The sequence below is a fragment of the Manihot esculenta genome, chromosome 3, assembly GCF_001659605.2.
Source record: "Manihot esculenta cultivar AM560-2 chromosome 3, M.esculenta_v8, whole genome shotgun sequence".
Classification (NCBI taxonomy): Eukaryota; Viridiplantae; Streptophyta; class Magnoliopsida; order Malpighiales; family Euphorbiaceae; genus Manihot; species Manihot esculenta.
Genome location: NC_035163.2, coordinates 1,247,904 through 1,270,587, shown reverse-complemented (window position 1 = coordinate 1,270,587; position 22,684 = coordinate 1,247,904). Strand labels below are relative to the sequence as shown.

Genomic DNA, 22,684 nt, shown 5'->3' with positions numbered 1-22,684 from the left:
AAAACCTTTATTTCTCACTAACAAAAATTTACTATTTAGCTCTTCCTAATTAGAGAGAAGGGGTCCACAACACAGCCCTAAAGCACATAGCCAAGGTAATTCTAAGATTTGGTATGAGACCCTTTCTTGTCCCCCACTAACAAAAACAAAAGCCCTATCCAGTTATTCATTAATCATTTTCTTTCCCGCTTCTTAACCAGACCAATCACAATGGGGGCCATTGACCCCAGCCCTAATTATCCACAATTATTTCTCCTAATAGCCAAGTTTAAGGTTTACTGAATAGACTCTACTCCCTTTCCACATACACATCTTCCCCAAGCCATACATGCATTATAAGAGCCTATTCATCTTCTATTGTTCTTCATTTTCCATCAAACAAAGATTCAAAGATAACCCAAAAGAGTAAAGATCATAAAAAAGTTGAGTAAGCTTAAGATACGCTGGTCGAAGTTCAAAAATAAGAATTGGTTTTCTCTGCACATTGTCAAACCACAAGCTTCTTCTGTTAGTTCTTCCGAGATCATTTCATCTGATTTACATTTGGTTATTTACATCTTACATTCTTACAACACAGTAGCAAGCAACATAGCAGGACCAAGATCAGCTACCGAGTACAGCTGGATTACCAAAAAGCTTTAACTAGGCATATTCCGACTAAGGCATGCCAAGAGTTTGAAGAAACAAACAGAAACAAGAGCCTGTTAGTCTACAAACCTACATTTCTCATTCTGCCAGTCAAGGCTTCATCAGTTCATAAATCTGCACTTCTCATTCTGCAAGTCAAATCTTTGCATGGAAGCTTTGGCTGCCAATGACATGCCTGATCATCCACAGGGTGACCGTAAACTGCCTTGCGTTTTTTCATTTTCGCATTGATATTTACACGCTCACTCAATTTGCTTGGACATGAATCTAATGAGTTATCCTTATCAACCCTAGCAAACAAAGTGAACTCCTTATCCGTTTGCAGCATCTGATTGTTGAATTTACTCCCTTCTCCAGAACCAACATCTTCAACATCCTGAAGCTGCCAGTTTTGAGAACTTGGCAAAGATGCTGAAAGAGAGCCCAACCGCAATGACAGATCACACCCAACATCTTGATGCTGCATTGAAATATCCTTGAAATCTGATTGATTGATTTTAACATCAGCATACTCGTTACAGCCTAAGGGGCTTTGCTCAATACCACCCATCTTGGCAGGTTCCCAGGTGCTAGGAACTGATTTGGAAAGGAGTCCTGAGCCTTGCTGGGGCTCTATGCAACTTCCAAAGTACAAAGGATATACTGAGCACAAGCGTGAGACAGCACGATTCTCCACGGGCAAACATTGGTTAAAGTTAGATAAACAACCATTATCAGTAGCAAGGAGAAATTTATCAGAGCCCAAGTGGGTCGAATTCACGAACGTCGGTTTTATGAAGTTTAAATAATTAGGTATGCATTGTGGGCTGGTCTTATGATTTACTTGAACACTGCTATTTACTATGCCAGGAGAAAAAGTGTTGGGTTCTTGACTGCTGGCACTAAGGTAACATCTTGGATTGCAATTCCGTTGGCTCCTGGAGGCTCTTCTTGGAGTGCATCCCAAATTAAGAGCAGCTGAGCAGTATTGGAATAAAACAAGAGGAGGATTAAACACAAAGTCAGTTACCATAACTGCCATCCTATGATCAAGGAAAAGTACAAAAAAATACCTTGTGGTTTCATATGCTTTTCACTCATTTGTGTCAAAATAGTATCTCCAAGTATAGTGTCGTTAGCAAAAATTTAAAATATTTAGACAAACTAGTGAAAGGTACTAACTTTGACATAGATTTAACCACAATCACCGAAGTAAACTAGTGGCCCTGAAGTGAAAAGCCCATGAGAACGCATGGTACAATCAAATACTTCAATATCTCTATGGACGCCAAACATAGAACAGTTGCATACATATAATTCAAAATTTTAAGATACTGCATCTTGCAATCACATCAAACACTGCAATATGATTACTTGAAGCAGGAAAGATCTCCATTGCAGAAAGTAAAAAAATAGGGTGAGTACCTTCAATGCAAGGTTGAAGAAGCTCCCCAGTTTCAGTACTCTCATCGCGTCTAATGATTGTATTAATGGCGTCATTAGTTCGGTCCCAAAGTGTTTTAAGGTCCATATATTCAGCCTATGCAAGAATCAGAAGCTAATGCATAAGATTTATAGAAAAAACAGTAAATAAACCATTAGACTATTGAAAGCTTATTGTGGAACGCCCAGGAAAAGAATAAATGCATAAAGTTCGAATCTTTACTTCATAAATTGCTCAGAACCAAAGCATAAAACTGCAAACTCAGCCTCAAATACAAACAATTGACCTTATTTTCGTAAGAAATAGACAAGCACCAGATGGGCGCAAGCTTTAGAGAGAATAAAAGGATCAGAGAGAGAGAGAGAGAGAAAGAAATTAACCTCAGAATTGGCTTTGGAATATATAATTTCTTCTGCTCTCAAAACGACAACTGGTAACTTCTCTTGCCATTCCTTGTTCTTCTTAGTTGCAGAGCTATGAACCTCATTGACAACTCTACAAAATACAGAGAACAAACACTTGGTGAGCGAATAAGATAATAATACACATGCATACTCACACACACACGAGAGAGAGAGAGAGAGAGAGAGAGAAGTGGGGGACCTGAAAATTTCTTGAATGAGAGAACCTCTAATGGGCTGGTGTCTATCACTGTGCCAAGCTCTTCTAACACATTCATAAGGTCTGGGGCCTGGTCTAGGCATCTTCACCAAAGAGAGAGAGAGAGAAGAAAACAGAGTCCTCTGTTTCTTGGAAAATAGAAATGGGAAGTTGAAATAGCTTCTGGATTTTGGTTTCCTTTCCCTTTGCGTGGCTTGTAACTCTCACCCATGTCCCACACTCTCAATAGCAGAAAAACAAAAGAATGGCAAGAGGTCAGAAAAATATAAGTGGAAAGTGGAAAGAAAGAGAGAGAGAGAAAGAGAAGGTTTGCTTTCCTTTTCTTTCATTTCTGTCACAAACTCAATTATTTTCAAGGGTTTTTAATTGATGAGTTTAGTGTGTCCCCCACTCATCCACATGCCTGCTTCCCGTAGCCCCAAGAGTCTCTCTCTCTCTCTCTCTATTTTTCTTCCTTTATTGTTATGGTTTTGGCCTTTTTGCCTTTCATTTTCCTTTTTACTCTCTCCTTCTCAATTTCTCTAATTTTTTTAATAAAATAAAAATATGAAAAAATATTATATGATTTCATTAATTTTTTTATATAATTTATATTTTAACTTATATTATAATAATATTTTATTATATTATGTGATTAGTAAATCATAATAATTATAAATGCCAGATATCAAAATTATATTATTTTAATATAAATTAAATTATAAATATTAAAAATTAATAAATTATATTATATTTTTTATAAAAAATATTAGTTAATAAATTATATTTTACTTGTTATATTAATAAATTTTTTATAAATTATTATTTTTTATTAATAATATGATATTATAAAATATTATTTTAATATAAATAAAAAAATCAGAGCATAAATTAAAAATAAGTGAAATAAGTGATTTTTTTTTTTGTATTTTTTCTTTTTTGGTATCATGCTTGACTGTCATTTCTTTGTGAACCTCACAATACTAATAGAGGTTGGGGTTTGCTTAGCCTAGATATCGCCGACAGGACAATACTTTCAGCTCTTTTCTCCTGCCACTTCGTTGCATGAATAGTCAAAATAAACAGAGCAGTGGATGCAGTCATTATGGTGGCTCATCTATTTACCCACATGGAACTTTATAATTTAAATTTTCTTATGACATCTTCATTAAGAAATGTAGCTTTTCATCAAGCTAATCTATCAACTTTTACTTATGGATTGAAATTTGATGTCTTTGTAGCAAAATTAATTCAATTTGGTAATCAAAGGGGACCTCTAAACAAAAGAAAAGGAAGAGGGAATGCTTCTTTATTTCTCATTGACTGAGGGAGGCCAAGCATACGTCACATTCACAGCTTTTTGAAGCATATTGAGCTTGCCCTTCATGTGAGGTAAATGACACTTAAATATCTGTTTGGATCCCAGGAAAAGCTAAAGCTCTGGTGCCTCTGAATCATAAAACAGACTTATTGAAGAGAAAGTAAGAAAGCAAGAAATCAGCTTTTCTTAACCGCTGAGAATCTTTTCTGGACACTAATGTGTTTCTACAGAGATGCCTGCTCATGCATCTATCAATTTTATTATTTAATTATAAATTTCAATGTGTTTCCCTCCAAGAAAAACGCTCTCCTACGAATGCATTTTTACATCCTTAAGCTTCAAAACATTATTAATTTATCTAAACCAGTCATATACTTGATTATAATATCTGAATTTGTTTAATTTATATTTTTAATTAATAATTTATATAAAAAATTATTTTTTTATTAATGGGTTTTGTTTTAAAATTTTAATTATTTTATTTTAAAATTAGAATATCTAAAAAATTTATAAATATTATCCTAGAATAATATAAACAGATTTTAATAATGCTTACCCAGCATTCAAAATTTGTATGTAGCTCAATTTTTTTTATGGATACTAATTTCTAAAATAAAATTCTTTCTCAATCCAATTATCAATATTTAAATTTATTCAATAGAGTTTAATGTATCAAAAATAATTAATTTATTATCATTTGTATTTTTAAATTTTATTCAGAAATATTAGCGTAGCAGTTAGCTGTTATAATATTAAAGAATTATTTAAATAATAATTTATCAAACATTATAAAAATTATCTTTTCATAAACTATTCTCTTAACTATTAAATAATAATGTTTGGCTGAATCAAAATGCTCAGCAGCCGAATATAGCATTCATCTTCTAAGTGAACCTCTACACAATTAGTTTGTTGTCTCTACACAATTAAGAAATTATATAGTCTTTAATTAATTCTATGCCCTTACCGCTAGAAGATGACGAATCACTTCTCCGAGTTGCCGCACGAGTCAATCCTATGCCCATTCATCCAAAGAAAATAGCATTCATGTTTCTCACCTCTTTACTTTGCTCCACTATGGGAACTTTACTTCAACCAAACTCATAAACTACTCTTTAATATTATATATCCATGCAGAGCAGACCCGAGTTTTAACTATGAACCGCCGTTTTCAGGCCTGTTAATTTGCTCACCTAGTTATGGGCCATGCTCCCGGAGGTGAAGCTGAAGGATTTCCGAATTGGGTCGCAGTTTTGGGTACTCGAACGTAAGCACGCGAGGTTGGTCGTCGGCGACAAGATGATACGGGCAAAATTCAAGCAGCCATGTGTGAGTGCGGACTCATGTTACGCAGAGGAGAATTACTTTTCTACTCTTATCCACATGTGGACCTACAAGATGCCACATCAGCTACCTTGACACACGTGGACTGGAGGAATCACACCAGCGGTCACCCTCGGATGTACAAGGCAAATGAGGTGGAACCACTGTTGTCGCGTGTCTTAAATTTATGTTTGAATAAGTCTGCAGTTAACTCCTATTTATTTTAATTAAGTTACTATTTGTTAGCAGTAGTATCTTCCTTGTAAAAAAAACTAAGTTTGTTAGCTATAATTCTATTTAAGTTGATAAATAAATTAATCCAAGGCATCATAGAAAATTGACTCTTATTACGTTTCCTCAAAACGTAGAGACCTTGGTTTCCTCCAATAAACCTTTTTCTTTTCTTTGTTTACATTAATTCAGCATAGGTTTGAAGAACAAAAAGCAATTTGTACCAAAGTGGTATCAGAGCTCTGGCATGGATCAGAGAGTCGAGCTGCTTGAATAATCTGTTCAATCCCTTTCGGAAGGTCAGGAAGGCATTGCTAAGCGACTTGAAGAGCTTTTCTCTCAGCTCAATACCCGGATGGATCGACTGGCCATTCAATCCTCTCCTGGGAAGGCACTTGAATCAGAGACACACACTCCAGAATCTAGAACAAAACTTATCCGGTCTGGGAGTACTTCTTCATATACTCCTAAACTGGTTAAGCTAGACTTTCCATGCTTTGATGAGAAGGAAGACCCCACAAGCTGGATTTGCAGGGTAGAGCAATTTTTCCAGTTCCACCAAACACCTGACGAAGACCAAGTTGAGATTGCCTCATTCCATATGGTGGGAGATGCACAATTATGGTACCAGTTACTAAAACAGGAGAATCCAGTGATCACATGGGCTGATTTTAAAGAAGGATTTTATTCGCGGTACGGTCCTAATCAACTCATAGATTATTTTGGGAAATTTTTGAAGTTTCAACAACATGGTACTGTTCAAACGTACCAATCTCAGTTTGAGAAATTATTGGCTAAAGTCGGACACTTATCACAAGCACGGCAAGTTGGCTGTTTTGTCAGCGGATTAATCCCATCCATACGAACAGATGTGCAGGCCAATCGGCCGAAAACCTTATCAGAAGCCATAGTGCTAGCACGGTTGTATGAAGCCAGAAATTCAGCTCAAGCAAAGGGAACTCCCACACCGATTCGTCCAACATTCCAAACATCACGCCTTCCACCTGCAGTCCGTCAACCAGCTGCAGACAACATTAAAAGGCTGACTTGGGATGAGCTCAATGAGAGGAAGCGATTGGGTTTGTGTTTTAAATGCAACAAAAAGTTTGGTCCTGGCCACAGGTGCAAAAAATTGTTCTCAATACAGGTAGTCTTAGAAGATAGTGATGAAGATACGGACATGGAGATTGAGGAGCAGATTCCTACATCGAAAATTCCGGCAATATCATTACATGCTATTGCGGGGTTCGAAGGACCAGAAACCATGCGACTTATTGGGAAGGTGCTTGGCTTGGATGGAGTAATTTTGGTAGATTCAGGCAGCACTGATCAAACATAATTTAGCCACATTTTTATCATAATTATTGTTGCTTATTTACACATTTTTTAGTTTAATTTATGATTTTTATCTTGTTTTTACAGAAAAGGAAGAAATTAGAAAATGGGAGAAAAAGTGCAGAAAAAGTACAGAAGGATGATTTGCCCAGTGATTTGCCCAAGATCACCAGCTAAACTGCTCCAATCACTGCCCAGATCAAGCTAAAGCAGAAACCCGGAGGCAACAGACAGCAGTGATATGGGCAGTGATTTGCCCAAGAAACTCGAAGATCACTGGCCAAATCACTCGCAGAGACATAGAGGACTGACTCACAGAGAAGCGATCTGGTCAATGATTTGCCCAATCACTTGAAGAAACTGGTCAAATCACCGGGCAAATCACTTCGACAGCAGAAAATACAGCAGAGCGGGAAATTGTTCAGGAAACCGAATTTCAAGTTTTCAGAAGTCCAAATCCAACTCAATCACTACCAAAACAATTCCAAGAGCCACGAAAGAGTTTCTCACCTAAGGAATTCCAGTTGCAATTAAATTCAACATCAAAAGAGGAATCACAAGCCAAATTAAAGAGGGATTTCAAAACCCTAGAAGGATGAAACTCTTCAACTATAAAAGGGCAGCCTCCAAACCAGCAAAGGCATCTTCTGCTGAGGAATTGAACTCGCCAGAAACTCTCCAGCATCTTCCTTTTTCTTTTCTTTTCATCTTTTTGTGTATTTAGTCCACCATGAGTGGCTAAACTCTTTCTTTTCTAGTTGAAGTTGGTGAATTTCAGATTTTGTGATGAATTGGGAGATTTAAATCTCCATTGTTAAACTTCTATTTATTTTCAATATTTATGCAATTTGAGCTTTCCATAAATATTACTTTGCTTTTAGAATCAATAAGGGCCCATTGCTTTTAAATTGCTTATAAATTGCTTAAGTAATATTGTTTGAATGGTTTAGGTCCGTAATTGCTTAGGTTGTTCAAATACACATTTAATCAAATTGCATAATCTAAACTTGACCACGCGGTTGGCAAGGATAGAATTAGGTTTCTCTAAGTCTTAATGCAGTTAACAGTTGTTCGATGCTATAATGCCCCAAGGACGTTCCTTGGCAACTTGTTAACTAGTGTTTGATTAGCGAACGTTTCCTAATCAAACTAGAACTAAGGAGGAATTTGGATTGTGAGAAGCGTCTTCCACATCCAAAACTAATTTATTGGAATAAATAGGAGAGTTAAAGAATCAATGATCAATTCTAAACAATCTGAAATAAGATCCATACTTCAACTAGAAGCTTTTCTCTTATTGATTTACTCATCTTTAAATTATTGCTTTCTTTTGCTATTTAGTTTTAATTCATCAACTCAAACCCCCCTCTTTTAATTATTTGTTATTTACTTATCTTGGTTATTATTAGGAAGATCTTTAGTGTCAATTCCCTGTGGTTCGACCCTATTGCCACTATCTACAAATTTATTTGTTGATTGATAATAGGTTTATTTTTGACGGCTTCGACAACCGCCTATCAAAAATTGGCGCCGTTGCCGGGGACTTGATTTAAACTAACGTATTTTCCTTTTATGACCAGGGCTGATTTACAAGCATGGCTACGGTAAGTATGTCTTTTCTCTCTTCTCAAATTTCTGAACTAACCTCTATGGTGAGAAATTATGGTCAAGCTCGACAAGTTCAACAACTTCAACAAGCACATGCATTTGAAGGATTCTATGGACAGCCAAGACATAATCCCTACCTTGACACATACAATACAGGTTGGGGAGACAATCTGAGCTATGGCTATGCTAGGACAGACCACTACCATGACTACCAAAGAGATCTGCAATACAATCCATGTTGGGGGGACAATCCGAACTATGGCTATGCAAGGGCTGACTACTACTAAAACTATCAAGCCCAAGCAACACCTCAAAACTCCCATATGGAACTTGAAGAGATGGTGAGAAAATTGGAAATTTCTGGGAAAATTCTCCAACAGCAAGTGGATCAAGCGGTCAACTCAATGAACGCGCACATATTAAGAAGGGAGGAAGAGCTTCAAGATCTATGGGACGATGACGAAGAAACAGACCAAGCTGCTGAATCTGCAGCACAAATCACCACTGTAGAACCTGCTGCTGTCCAAAAATCAGCAGCAACCGAAGCTCCTGCTGCAAAAACAGGACCTGCTGTCCAAAAATCAGCAACCTCAGAAATTGCCCCAACTGAACCAAAATCTGCTGAAATTTCTGAAACAAACCAGCCCCCTGGAGAATCCAGCACAACTAGATTGCTAGCACAGGTAAGTTGTTGTCTACCCTCCCAAACTGAGATAAATCCAAGGCAAAATGCTAGTGCCATCACATTGAGGAGTGGAAAGGAGTTGCAAGACAATAGGGCTGAAAAATTGCAAAAACAGACCATGGAAGAAATTCTGCCAGAAAGTGATCAGGGCAGTGATTTGCCCAGTTTACTCGTAGGAACTGACCCGATCGCTGGGCAAACTAAGCTGTCCAGCAGTGGTTTGCCCAATTCTCCAGAGAAGGCAGAAAGAGATTTGCCCAAATCAACAGACCAGGCAGAATCAAGTCAAAGGCAGAAACAACAACCTATGGAGAAATTCAAGGTACCTCCTCCCTTCCCAAAGAGATTTGCAAGATCTCAAAAAGAAAAAGAGGAGAAAGAGATACTTGAGACACTCCGCAAGGTGGAAATCAATATACCTCTACTTGATGCTATCAAACAAATATCAAGGTATGCTAAATTTCTCAAAGAGCTATGCACCAATAGGAGGAAACTTGCTGAACATAAAAAGGTAAGTGTGGGGGAGTGTGTCTCAGCTGTCATTCAAAGGAAACTTCCCACCAAAAGCAAGGATAAAGGAATGTTTGCCATTTCATGCAAGATAGGCAATGTGGGGATAAAGAAAGCCATGTGTGACCTTGGAGCTTCAATTAATGTTATGCCCCTTTCTATTTTTAACTTGTTAAATGCAGGTACACTCAAGGGCACCAACATTGTGATCCAATTGGCTGACCGATCCATTGTCCATCCCAAGGGAGTGCTAGAAGATGTGTTGGTACAAGTTGACCAACTAGTCTTCCCAGCAGATTTTTATGTGATTGGCATGGAGGAGGATAAGGGCAAAATCACCTCTGACATCTTACTTGGGAGACCATTCTTGAGCACAGCAAGAACAAAAATTGATGTGCATGATGGCACATTGACTATGGAGTTTGAAGGGGAAGTTATCAAATTTAATGTTTATGATGCCATGAAATTCCCCAATGATGTTTCTCCTGTTTATGGCCTTGATGTTATTGATGATTTAAGTCAAGAAATTTTTGATTTTGATCAAGAAAACTTACTTTATGAAGGTCTTTGCAGGAAAGGAGAAGTGGACAGCAACATCACTGAAGCAGAAAAAACAGCAGACTGCTGTAACTTGCTGGATGAGAGTGATTTGCCCAGTGATTTGCCCAATACTCTGCTCAAATCACAGCCCAAATCAAACAGCAAACAGCAGAAATCAGCACAGACAGCAACAGCACTAGAACTGAAACCATTGCCAAGCCACCTCAAATATGCCTACTTGGGAGCTGGAAATTCACTTCCAGTAATTATTTCCAACCATCTCAGCCAGGAAGAAGAGGAAAAGCTCCTTGATGTGTTAAAGAAGCACAAAAAAGCAATTGGGTGGACCTTGGAGGACATAAAAGGCACCTCAAGACCATTCGGTGGAGGCTCATCTCGCCAGAATCAGAGACAGGATGCAGCACATGAAGCTATTGACATACGGAGTCCACAAATAAACAAGGTTTTCAAGGTTAATGGGCATCGTTTGAAGAGATTCTATGAAGGTTTTACTGTCCATGTTGTGGAGGAGGTTCCCTTGGATCCCCCCTCCCAAGATTGCTGAGCAAAACACTGAAGTCCAGCCCAAGACAGAAAACAGGGCGCTACTGGGAGGCAGCCCAGAGGCAGTGATTTGCCCAGTGATTTGCCCACTGCTTGCCCAAATCACCGGGCAAATTGACTGAATGTACCATAATCACAAGTGATCGGGGCAGTGATTTGCCCAATTGCCCAGATAAATTGACCTGATCACCGGTCCAATCGCAAGATCAAGCACGCGTGAACAGTACAAGCCCAGCAATTGCAAAGGAAGGAGTGATCTGGCCAAAGTGATTTGCCTAGCTGGGCAAATCACCCTGTCAAATATCCAGAGGACCAGCATTAAATGATCAGGGCAGATCACATACCCAAATCACTTTAAGTAGTTCTTTTCTTTTATTCTTTTACTTTTTACGCTAACTACTGTTTTCTCTTCTTCTTCTCCGAGCTTTCTCTTCTCCGACCACCACTCACCCACCGGCAAACTCAAGACCACCATGGTAAGAATCAAGATGAGGGCCACCGGCGGACCATTCATGTGGAAGAAATTAGGGCTACCCAGACCACCCATCCCCTCCGACAATGATGACGAAGCGCGGGACACCCCTGCACCAGCACCCAGCAGCCGACCTCCACAGCAGCACCAACAGAGGGGACAACACAGGCAATAGGGCAGGAACCAGCAAATGAACCACCTCCAGCAGACCCCAGCAGGATGCTCCTCAGCCACCTGAAGACGAAGCCCCCAACCAGACAGTAGAGGCTCGTCTCAGAAGGATTGAAGATCGAATGCAAAGGATGGAGCACTTGTTGGACCTGCTGGTGGACCATTTTCTGCCCCAACACCGTGACAGATAGCAATTTGCCCAGTGATTTGCCCAGTACTTGCTCAAGTCACTGGTCAAATCACTCACTGGCCAGGGAGTACCTTTCCCTTTTCTCCTTCATTTTTCTATATGTTTATTCACACATTGAGGACAATATGTGGGATAGGTGTGGGGGTACTGGAGAGTATTTATTCACTGATCACACCATCTTTTTGATTTCTTTTGTTTCTTTTTGTTTCTTTTTGCATTATTTTTTACCCCTTTTTGCACACACCAGAATATTTTCACACTTTTTGCACACACACACAGAATTTTGTAGCTAATTGCTCTACTCAACATAGATAACAAGGTTGAAAGAGTGCCCTTATCTCATGACCCCATTGATTTGCCACCCCTTTAAGCCTAAATTGAATCATTCACAGTATGTTACCTTCACTTAGGGAGTTTTTCTCTTGAATTGAATCCTTAAATGTGCTAAGGTCAAGGAAAATAAAAATACAAATACATGCAAACACAAAGCTAGTGTAACTCCCTATGAGTTGATTTGCCCAAACTATCATGAAAAACCAGCACAAAGCACAAATCACAAACTTGTTCCAATGGTCTAAGACTATGAACTGAGCCTAATAGCCACTTGGATAAGTAACTGACTGAGTAACCGGGGGTGTATCATCCATGTACACAATCGCGTAAAAAGGTCAGTAACTTTTTCAAGCAAATAAGTTTCGATGGTCTAGACTATGAACAGAGCTAGTAGCCACTTGAACAAGTGACTAACTGAGTAACCGGGGGTGTATCACCCATGTACACAATCGCGTAAAAAGGTTAGTGACTTTTTCAGGCAAGGATAAGAATAAGTGCTGCTGAAAATAAAAATATAAATTAAATAAAAAGGAGAAAGAGAGAAGGTGGCAAGTCACTCCTAGGGGTTACATTAAACCTAACATAAAAAAATAAGCATGATTGAATCAAAAACCTTTCTCTTGACCATGGTAGGTGAAAGGAAACAAGGAAAGGAGAGGATGACCTTAGTGCATGTACTCTATACTGTGATACTTCAGTTTAGGAGTCTAGGGGGAGCTGATTAAGTGGAACTTAGGCTCTAAAGAAAAAGGGGGCTTGATTGGCTAAGTTATTTATTGCTTGAGGACAAGCAAAAAGCTAGGTGTGGGGGTATTTGATTAAGCATAATTTAGCCACATTTTTATCATAATTATTGTTGCTTATTTACACATTTTTTAGTTTAATTTATGATTTTTATCTTGTTTTTACAGAAAAGGAAGAAATTAGAAAATGGGAGAAAAAGTGCAGAAAAAGTACAGAAGGATGATTTGCCCAGTGATTTGCCCAAGATCACCAGCTAAACTGCTCCAATCACTGCCCAGATCAAGCTAAAGCAGAAACCCGGAGGCAACAGACAGCAGTGATATGGGCAGTGATTTGCCCAAGAAACTCGAAGATCACTGGCCAAATCACTCGCAGAGACATAGAGGACTGACTCACAGAGAAGCGATCTGGTCAGTGATTTGCCCAATCACTTGAAGAAACTGGTCAAATCACCGGGCAAATCACTTCGACAGCAGAAAATACAGCAGAGCGGGAAATTGTTCAGGAAACCGAATTTCAAGTTTTCAGAAGTCCAAATCCAACTCAATCACTACCAAAACAATTCCAAGAGCCACGAAAGAGTTTCTCACCTAAGGAATTCCAGTTGCAATTAAATTCAACATCAAAAGAGGAATCACAAGCCAAATTAAAGAGGGATTTCAAAACCCTAGAAGGATGAAACTCTTCAACTATAAAAGGGCAGCCTCCAAACCAGCAAAGGCATCTTCTGCTGAGGAATTGAACTCGCCAGAAACTCTCCAGCATCTTCCTTTTTCTTTTCTTTTCATCTTTTTGTGTATTTAGTCCACCATGAGTGGCTAAACTCTTTCTTTTCTAGTTGAAGTTGGTGAATTTCAGATTTTGTGATGAATTGGGAGATTTAAATCTCCATTGTTAAACTTCTATTTATTTTCAATATTTATGCAATTTGAGCTTTCCATAAATATTACTTTGCTTTTAGAATCAATAAGGGCCCATTGCTTTTAAATTGCTTAAGTAATATTGTTTGAATGGTTTAGGTCCGTAATTGCTTAGGTTGTTCAAATACACATTTAATCAAATTGCATAATCTAAACTTGACCACGCGGTTGGCAAGGATAGAATTAGGTTTCTCTAAGTCTTAATGCAGTTAACAGTTGTTCGATGCTATAATGCCCCAAGGACGTTCCTTGGCAACTTGTTAACTAGTGTTTGATTAGCGAACGTTTCCTAATCAAACTAGAACTAAGGAGGAATTTGGATTGTGAGAAGCGTCTTCCACATCCAAAACTAATTTATTGGAATAAATAGGAGAGTTAAAGAATCAATGATCAATTCTAAACAATCTGAAATAAGATCCATACTTCAACTAGAAGCTTTTCTCTTATTGATTTACTCATCTTTAAATTATTGCTTTCTTTTGCTATTTAGTTTTAATTCATCAACTCAAACCCCCCTCTTTTAATTATTTGTTATTTACTTATCTTGGTTATTATTAGGAAGATCTTTAGTGTCAATTCCCTGTGGTTCGACCCTATTGCCACTATCTACAAATTTATTTGTTGATTGATAATAGGTTTATTTTTGACGGCTTCGACAACCGCCTATCAAGCACCCATAATTTTGTCAGTGAACGGTATGCAAGGAAGGCGGGGCTTGAGCCATCGATGAGATCAAAAATGAAAGTGCAAGTAGCCTCTGGTGAAGAGTTATCCAGCCCAGGTATCTGTGCTCAAACCCAAATTTTAATCCAAGGGATTCCCATTGCTGTCGATTTGTATATTTTACCTTTGGAAGGCTATGATATAGTCTTGGGAACTCAATGGCTTCGTACATTGGGACCAATTGTTTGGGACTTTGAAAAACTCTTGATGGCATTTAATCTGGGTAAAGAGCAGGTAATTTTTCAAGGCTATGCAATCCCTCCAAATCGGCTAGTCTCAGCTTTTCAAATGCAACAATTGACTAAACTGCTTAACAAAGGGTTCTTACTGCAAATTATGAAACCCGTCTCTGCTACCCAACAGATTCTTACTATCCACCCTCAAATCAAGACCCTCTTGGATAAATACAACACACTTTTAACCGAACCGCCCTCAACGCCTCCATGACCACAAAATTCCTCTAAAAAACCCGAAACCCATTTCAGTAAGACCATACCGTTATCCCTTCTACTAAAAGTGTAACGACCCGAAAAACGGACCGCTACCGGCGCTAGGATCCAGATCGGCTTAAGGCCGCCGGGACCCGTAGCAAGCCTAACATACATCCTGTGTACCTGTTTAATCCCATACATGATCAACATAAACATAAAAACTTTAAAACATAAAGCTGCAAACCTTTTTCTTTCTTTCATACACCAAGCTTAACCTGTGCATGCACAAACTCATAAACATAAACCCCAACACTAGAGTTCTCATCATCTACTCTAGTGGGGCAACATACATTAAGCTTGGTTTTCATGTCTCAATATAAAACATACATAAAGACCATGTACAAGGGGATTAACCACACACTAGGGCAAAGCACAACTCTATCTATTTCATTACATTATAGCATTTTACATTTCGACACATATCTTTACATTACATCATGTCCACTACTAATCTATTACATAAACGTGACCAAAGACATAACCTGCTGATCTCCTGACTAACTCCGTCCCTGCAAACCTGGGGTTAGGGGAGAGGGGTGAGCTATAAAGCCCAGTGAGCAGAACATATAAAAGGAATCATTTAAATACATGCCATCATGAAATGCATCACATCACAAACAATACACATTAAGGATGAACTTGTCACCTATAGCCCTCTACATGTCTCTATCATAACATGTCCAACTAGGCCAGGGGCGATACGGCCTCACCTGGTCTTCTCTTATATATCTCATATCATAACACGTCCGACTATGCCAGGGGCAATACGGCCTCACCTGGTCTTCTCTTACATATAACATATTGCCAGGGGCGATACGGCCTCACCTGGTCTTTCCATCTCATATCATATCATATCATCATCATATCCTATCATGGTGAGGGCTAAAGGATCATCCAACATTCATCCACATCATCGTCATAGAAGTATGCAATGCATCATATTCGTGAAGTCTAATGCAATCAACCTATTACATATCATGGTATTCATGATGCATGAACATGCTTAGAACATTTGATTTATTTTAAAACATAAGGTTCAGTCCTACTCACCTCTGGCTAGCTCTGGATAACCTCTGAACTAACTCTGAAGCAGCTAACACTGCTGACCACCTCGGTTCCTCAGGTCCGATCCTACACAGGTGGACTCAAATGAGGGACCAAACACTCTCTAAACAACTCATAAACAACTCCTCAAAAACCCCCTAAAACATCACCAAAGCATGCATAGAAAACACCCATGAAAGGGCTGGACAGGGCACTTTCGGCGGCCGAAGGTCCCTTCCAGAGCCGAAAGTCATGCAGGTTCGGGGGCACTTTCGGCGGCCGAACCCTCTCTCCAGAGACGAAAGTCAGGCACTTTCGGCGGCCGAACCCTCTCTCCAGAGACGAAAGTCAGGCACTTTCGGCGGCCGAACATCACTTTCGACGGCCGAAAGTCTGCTCCAGCTCCGAAACACAACTTTCGGGGGCAAGGTTAGGCAGCCAAACCATGCATCCATAGGCAGGTTCAGCGGCCGAATCTTCCAGAACTCAGCCCTCGTGCATACCAGCCTCCCAACCCCCCCAAAACCAACCAAAACCTCACATACTCTCTCCCAAACATGCATACACACTCCCACAAGCATAAAGGAGCATAAACTAACTCAAACTCCTCAACATAACATCACCTAAACATATATTGAGCATAAAACCTACATAAACCTAAACATGCATATCTACCCATACTCAAGCATTAAAACTCCATAAACTCACTTAAAACTTCATTAAACACAAAGGGAAGCAAGGATCTACACTTACCTCTTGAAGATCGAGGGTTGGTACGATCCTAACTTGAAGATATGGAGAATCCAAGCTCCAAAGATTTTCAAGCTCCAAAACTTGAACTTTGAACTCAAAACTTCAAAACCCAAACTAAAACTTGTTAAAACTTGAAGGATTTGAAGAAATAACTTAAAAAGAACCAAGGGGGGACATAAACATACCTGAGCTCGAGAATGAAGAGAAAACTCGCCCATTTTCGGTCTGAGGGCCTTTTATAGGTGGCCTAGTCGACTACCTTCGGCAGCCTAACGTGCCTCCTAAACTCATGCATGTTCGGCGGCCGAACTTGAGGTTCGGCGGCCGAACCTGGTTTTTGCCCTCACACTTTCGGAAGCCTAAAGCACTTCCGAAACAGCCCCATGTTCGGCGGCCGAACTTGACTTTCGGCGGCCGAACTTGACTTTCGGCGGCCGAACCTGGCAATGTCTCCTTAGCCTAATCTTTTCAAAACTCAATTTCTTTTCCATTAAAACCATAAAAGCATATGAAAACATTTTAGAAAACACATTTTAACCCCCTAGAAGACTCTGGCATCTCCAGAAGTCCAGATTCCAACGGAGATTCCGCCGGAAAGTCGAGATTCTGATGCCGGGATCTAGCCGGGTATTACAAAAAGACTGAGATTGAACGAATTGTAACAGAGATGCTTCATTCTTGCATAATTCGACTTAGCCAAAGTCCCTATTCTGCCCCAGTCTTATTAGTTAAGAAGGCCGATGGCTCCTGGCGGATGTGCATTGACTACAGGGAACTCAATAAAAACACAGTGAAGGACAAATTTCCTATTCCAGTTATCGAAGAATTACTGGATGAACTTGCAGGTGCTCAGTATTTCACCAAATTGGATCTTCGGTCTGGGTATCATCAAGTTCGGGTCCATCCTCATGATATCAACAAAACAGCATTCCGGACGCATCAAGGCCATTATGAGTTTTTGGTGATGCCTTTCGGCCTCATCACTGCCCCATCAACATTCCAAAGCCTAATGAATGAGGTATTCCGAAGTCAATTAAGGAAATTTGTTCTTGTTTTCTTCGATGACATTCTCATCTACAGCAAATCATGGGATGAACACATTTAGCATTTAGAAACTGTCTTTTCTATCCTGCAACAACATCAATTATTTGTTAAACCTGAAAAATGTCAATTTGGCCAAAGGGAAGTTAAGTATCTTGGTCACGTGATCTCTAATGGAGGAGTTACTGTTGATCCAGAAAAAATTGAGTCCATTCAGAGTTGGCCGAAGCCTTCAACACCCAAGGCTTTGCGTGGTTTTTTGGGACTATGTGGTTATTACAGGAAGTTCATACAGCACTTTGGTCGGATTGCAGGACCACTAACCCAAATGCTGAAGAAACATGGTTTTACTTGGACACCTGCAGCAGAAGCGACATTTATTAATTTGAAACAGGCTATGACAACAGCCCCAGTATTAGCCTTACCTGATTTTTCAAAATAGTTCATTGTCGAATGTGACGCTTCTGGCTCGGGCATAAGTGCAGTACTGCTACAGGAGCGCCCAATTGCTTACTTTAGCCAAGCTCTTCATGGAAAGCACCTCCTTCTCTCCACTTATGAAAAGGAGATGCTGGCGCTTGTTCTTGCCGTACAGAAGTGGCGATCTTACCTCCTGGGACAGACTTTTGTGGTTCGCACCGACCATCAAAGCCTTAAACACTTGTAGAATCAGAGAATTACTACCACAGCTCAACAACATTGGTTGTTCAAATTGATGGGATTCGACTTCACTATACAGTATAAAGGGGGTACAGACAATATAGTGGCCGATGCCCTATCCAGGAGAGATGAACAGGAGAAAGATGTAGGCCACATTGCTGCAATTTCATGTCCAATTCCGAATTGGATTGATCCAATCAAAGAAGAAACCACTTCCTTACCTGATTTAACAGAGAAGGTGCTGCAGGTCCAAAGTGGAGAAGCTATTGGCCGATGGGAATACATGGATGGAATTCTATTTTTTAAAGGACGAATTTATTTATCCCGTAATTCTACACTGCTCCCAGAGATAATTAAGCAATTTCATTATAGCACTCATGAGGGGTTCTTCAAGACTCTCCAAAGGATTCGGTCCACATTTTACTCTCCCAATCTCAACGACAAGGTGAGAAGTTTTATACGAGGATGTGAGGTCTGTCAACGACATAAAGCTGAACATACAGCTCCTGCCGGCCTCCTTCAGCCTCTGCCAATTCCTAATAGAATCTGGGAAGATATTTCGATAGACTTCATCGATGGTTTACCAAACTCTAATGGTAAGACAACAATCTTTGTGGTAGTTGACCGGTTATCAAAGTACGCCCACTTTGTGTCTCTTTCGCATCCTTATATGGCTGTCACAGTTGCAAAGTCATTTTTTGACAATATTTTCAAGTTTCATGGTATGCCAAAGACTATAGTTTGTGACAGGGATCCAGCCTTTACAAGCTTATTTTGGACAGAGTTGTTTGCTTTGAATGGAACCCGGTTCAATTTCAGCTCTGCTTATCACCCCCAAACTGACGGCCAATCGGAGGTGGTAAACCGTACCCTGGAGATGTACCTCAGATGCTTTACAAGTTTCCAGCCTAAATTATGGTTGAAATGGTTGTCCTGGGCAGAATACTGCTATAACACAAGTGTTCATTCCACTACTGGGAAATCCCCCTTTGAGATAGTTTATGGTAGGCAACCCCCTACTTTGCTGACTTATATTCCAGGTACGGCTAGGGTGGCTACGGTGGAGCAGGAATTGCTTGGTCGTGACATCTTGTTAAGAGAGCTTAAAGAAAAAATCCAGCATGCCCGGAACCGGATGAAGCAAATTTATGACTCTAAGCACCAAGAGCGTGAATTTGCGGTGGGAGATCTTGTTTTCCTCAAGTTACATCCATACAAACAGAGATGCCTTGCTGCCCGAAGGAATTTCAAGTTAGCACCCAAATTCTATGAGCCGTTTCGGGTGTTGAAGAGAATTGGTGATGTTGCGTATAAGCTTGAACTGCCACCAGAAGCAAAGATTCATCCTATGTTCCATGTCTCCCTCCTTAAGAAACGAATTGGAGATAGTGACATAGTGCAGTTACCTCAGCTAGATGAAGTTTGTAATACCCGACTAGACTCCGGTATCGGAATTCCTACCGTCCGGTGGAATCTCGGATGTCGGAGACCTCTAGAAGGGTAAAACCATGTTTTCATGAGATGTTTTAATGTTTTTGATGATTTTGAATGAAAAGGAAATGAGTTTTTGAATAAAAACAACCTTGGAGGAAAGCTCAGGTTCGGCCGCCGAACATGCATGTGTTTCGGGTGAGCCTTAGACCCCCAAAGGCATAAGTGAGGGAAGTCCAGGTTCGGCCGCCGAACCTCAAGTTCGGCCGCCGAACATGGCATGCATGCGGAGGCACATTCGGCCCCCGAACGTGGCCTGGCCAGCCACTATAAAAGGGTCCCTTAGCCGAAAACGGGCGAGTTTTTCCCCATTTTCGGCCAAGGTGAGCTTTCCGCCACCCCTCACCGATCTTTGATATTTTTCCTCTAGATCTTTCAAGTTTTTCACTTGCTTTAACTCTGTTTTGAAGATTTGAGCTTTTGAGCAAAGTTTTGGAGCTTTGAGGTTCAAGAACTCAAATCTCTCCCAACTCCAAGTTCGGTCGCCTCAACTCTCGATCTTCAAGAGGTAAGAGTCGATCTCTAGCTTATATTATGTTTTAAGTAAGTTTTATTAAGTTCATGGGGGTAGAATGCATGTTTAGGTTAAAGTTATGTTTATGGATATAAATGTATGTTCATGAACAATGTGGCTTGCAAATGCTTGTGTATGTGTGTTGTAGTTGGGGTTTAAGGTAGTTTGAGACCCCTAGGGGCTTGTATGCATGTTTTGGTTGAGCTAAATGCATGATGGTATGAGTTTGAGGCTTTTGTGCATGTTTGAGCCAAGTTTCTGCCATTTAGGAAGAAACCAGGTTCGGCAGCCGAAGGGACTTTCGGCCGCCGAACCCTCTTGTGGAGGCAGCCTTCGGCTGCCGAAGCTTGCCCCCGAAAGGAGACTTTCGTCTCTGTCTGGGAGTTTCGGCCGCCGAACATGCATGAGTTTCGCCTCTGTCTGGGAGTTTCGGCCGCCGAAGGTGCCGCCGAACCTGCCTGACTTTCGGCTCTGGAGGGACTTTCTGCCGCCAAAAGTGCCCTGTCCAGCCTTTCTTTGCATGTTTTGCATGGATGTTTTGAGATGTTTTAGGGGGGTTTTTAGGGGATGTTTTTAGAGTTATGTTCTAGTATGTTGGTCCCTCATTTGAGTCCACCTGTGTAGGTTTGGACCCGAGGACCCCAGCAGTGAGTCAGCTGCTTCAGTCAGTGTCAGAGCTAGCCAGAGGTGAGTGGAATAACTCTTATGCTTTAAATAAATAAATCAGTTTTAGCATGATTCACGCATCATGAATGCCATGAGATAATAGGGTGTTGCATTAGACTCACGAATATGTTGCATTGCATATTATGTTTGATGATGTGGATGGATGTTGAATGATCCATTAGTCCCCCTATGCTATGATGATGATGATACGGTACGGAAGACCAATGAGGCCCATTCTACGCCCCTGGCACTATGTAAGAGAAAGACCAGTGAGGCCCATTTTACGCCCCTGGCACAGTTGGACCATGTTATGTTATGTTATGTAAGAGAAAGACCAGTGAGGCCCATTCTACGCCCCTGGCACAGTTGGTCCATGTAGGGGACTATTGGTGACAAGTTCATCCTTGATGTGATTAGCTGTGATGTGATGCATTTCATGTTATCATATGTTTTAAATGTTTTACTATTCTGCTCACTGGGCTCTTGTAGCTCACCCCTCTCCCTTAACCCCCAGGCTTGCAGGTACAGGGTAGACCAGGAGGTCAGCAAGAGTAAAGAAGTCCTTGTTTTGTAATAGATAGAAAGTGGTCATGACAAACTTTGTAATGATTTAATGTTACGTTTAGCCATGTTATGTAATGATGGTATTAAGGTTTAGAAGTGTGCTTGACCATAGTCTATTGTAATCCCTTTTGTTATATACATGATCTTGATGTCTAATGATGTTTATGTTTTACCAACTCAACTTCTGATGTATCGCCCATTAGGGCAAATGATGAGATCCCACTGAGGGATTAATGTTTAAGTTATGCTATGTTTAGTGCATGCACAGGTTGAGTATGGTGTATGATGAAAAGGAAAGTTTTAATTTTTATGTATGATTGTTGATTATGTATGGGATTAAACAGGTTTACAGGTTACATGTCAGGCTTGCTACGGGTCCCGGCGGCCTTAAGCCGATCTGGATCCTAGCGCCGGTAGCGGTCCGATTTTCGGGTCGTTACAAAGTTGGTGAGATCCTTTCACAACCAGAGGCGATTTTAGATGGCAGAGTAAGAAAGAACAAAAAATAAGTCTTGGTTCACTGGCGTGGCTTATCTCCTCTGGAATCTACTTGGAAAAGGTTGGATAAGATTAGCAAACAGTTTCCAGATGTCTCTCTTACAGATGTGCGAGTCCCTTAAGGGGAAGGGAAATGTCACGTGTTTTAAATTTGTATTTGAATAAGTCTGTAGTTAGCTCCTATTTATTTTAATTAAGTTGCTATTTATTAGCAGTAGTATCTTTCTTGTAAATAGTTAAGTTTGTTAGCTATAATTCTATTTAAGTTGATGAATAAATTAATCTAAGGCATCACAGAAAATTGACTGTAGAGGTCTTGGTTTCCTCCATTAAACCTTTTTCTTTTCTTTGTTTCCATTAATTCAGTATAGGTTCGAAGAACAAAAAGCAATTTGTACCAACTGTTGATCATGGGGTTGAGAAACAGCAGACCCAGGCACGATTATGATGAAATCAACGGCAAAGATTTGGTTGTGAGGCGACGAAAGGACCCATTCTTGTTTGCAAGAAAATTCTCTCTCGAGTCAGTCCCAGCGTTGTTGAGAATAGCCGAGGAAGTGATAGTAAAGGAATAAGATTTGATGATGATAAATGGCATTATCGTAAATTGTAGGGGTTTTT

The 22,684-nt window shown here is 40.1% G+C and overlaps 1 protein-coding gene and 1 pseudogene across 1 annotated transcript; one reads left to right on the top strand and one right to left on the bottom strand.

Moving 5' to 3' along the window:
• Nucleotides 1–453: 453 nt before the first annotated feature.
• Nucleotides 454–3,028, bottom strand: LOC110610744. Its single transcript, XM_043954550.1, has 4 exons — nucleotides 2,675–3,028; nucleotides 2,452–2,566; nucleotides 2,053–2,167; nucleotides 454–1,605 (listed from the first exon to the last, which is right to left on the bottom strand). The coding sequence occupies exons 1-4, from the start codon at nucleotides 2,773–2,775 to the stop codon at nucleotides 755–757; spliced, it is 1,182 nt and encodes a 393-aa protein (XP_043810485.1). The 5' UTR covers nucleotides 2,776–3,028; the 3' UTR covers nucleotides 454–754.
• A 2,092-nt stretch (nucleotides 3,029–5,120) lies between these two features.
• Nucleotides 5,121–22,638, top strand: LOC122723201 (annotated as a pseudogene).
• Nucleotides 22,639–22,684: the final 46 nt, after the last annotated feature.

What these genes read in the sequence shown, in the direction of transcription:
- LOC110610744 (XM_043954550.1), bottom strand. Translation starts at nt 2,775, where the DNA reads ATGCCTAGACCAGGCCCCAGACCTTATGAATGTGTTAGAAGAGCTTGG. An exon ending in CTCATTCAAGAAATTTTCAG is followed by an intron (nt 2,567 to 2,674) that starts GTCCCCCACTTC and finishes TGTATTTTGTAG; the next exon opens with AGTTGTCAATGAGGTTCATA. An exon ending in ATTCCAAAGCCAATTCTGAG is followed by an intron (nt 2,168 to 2,451) that starts GTTAATTTCTTT and finishes ATTCTTGCATAG; the next exon opens with GCTGAATATATGGACCTTAA.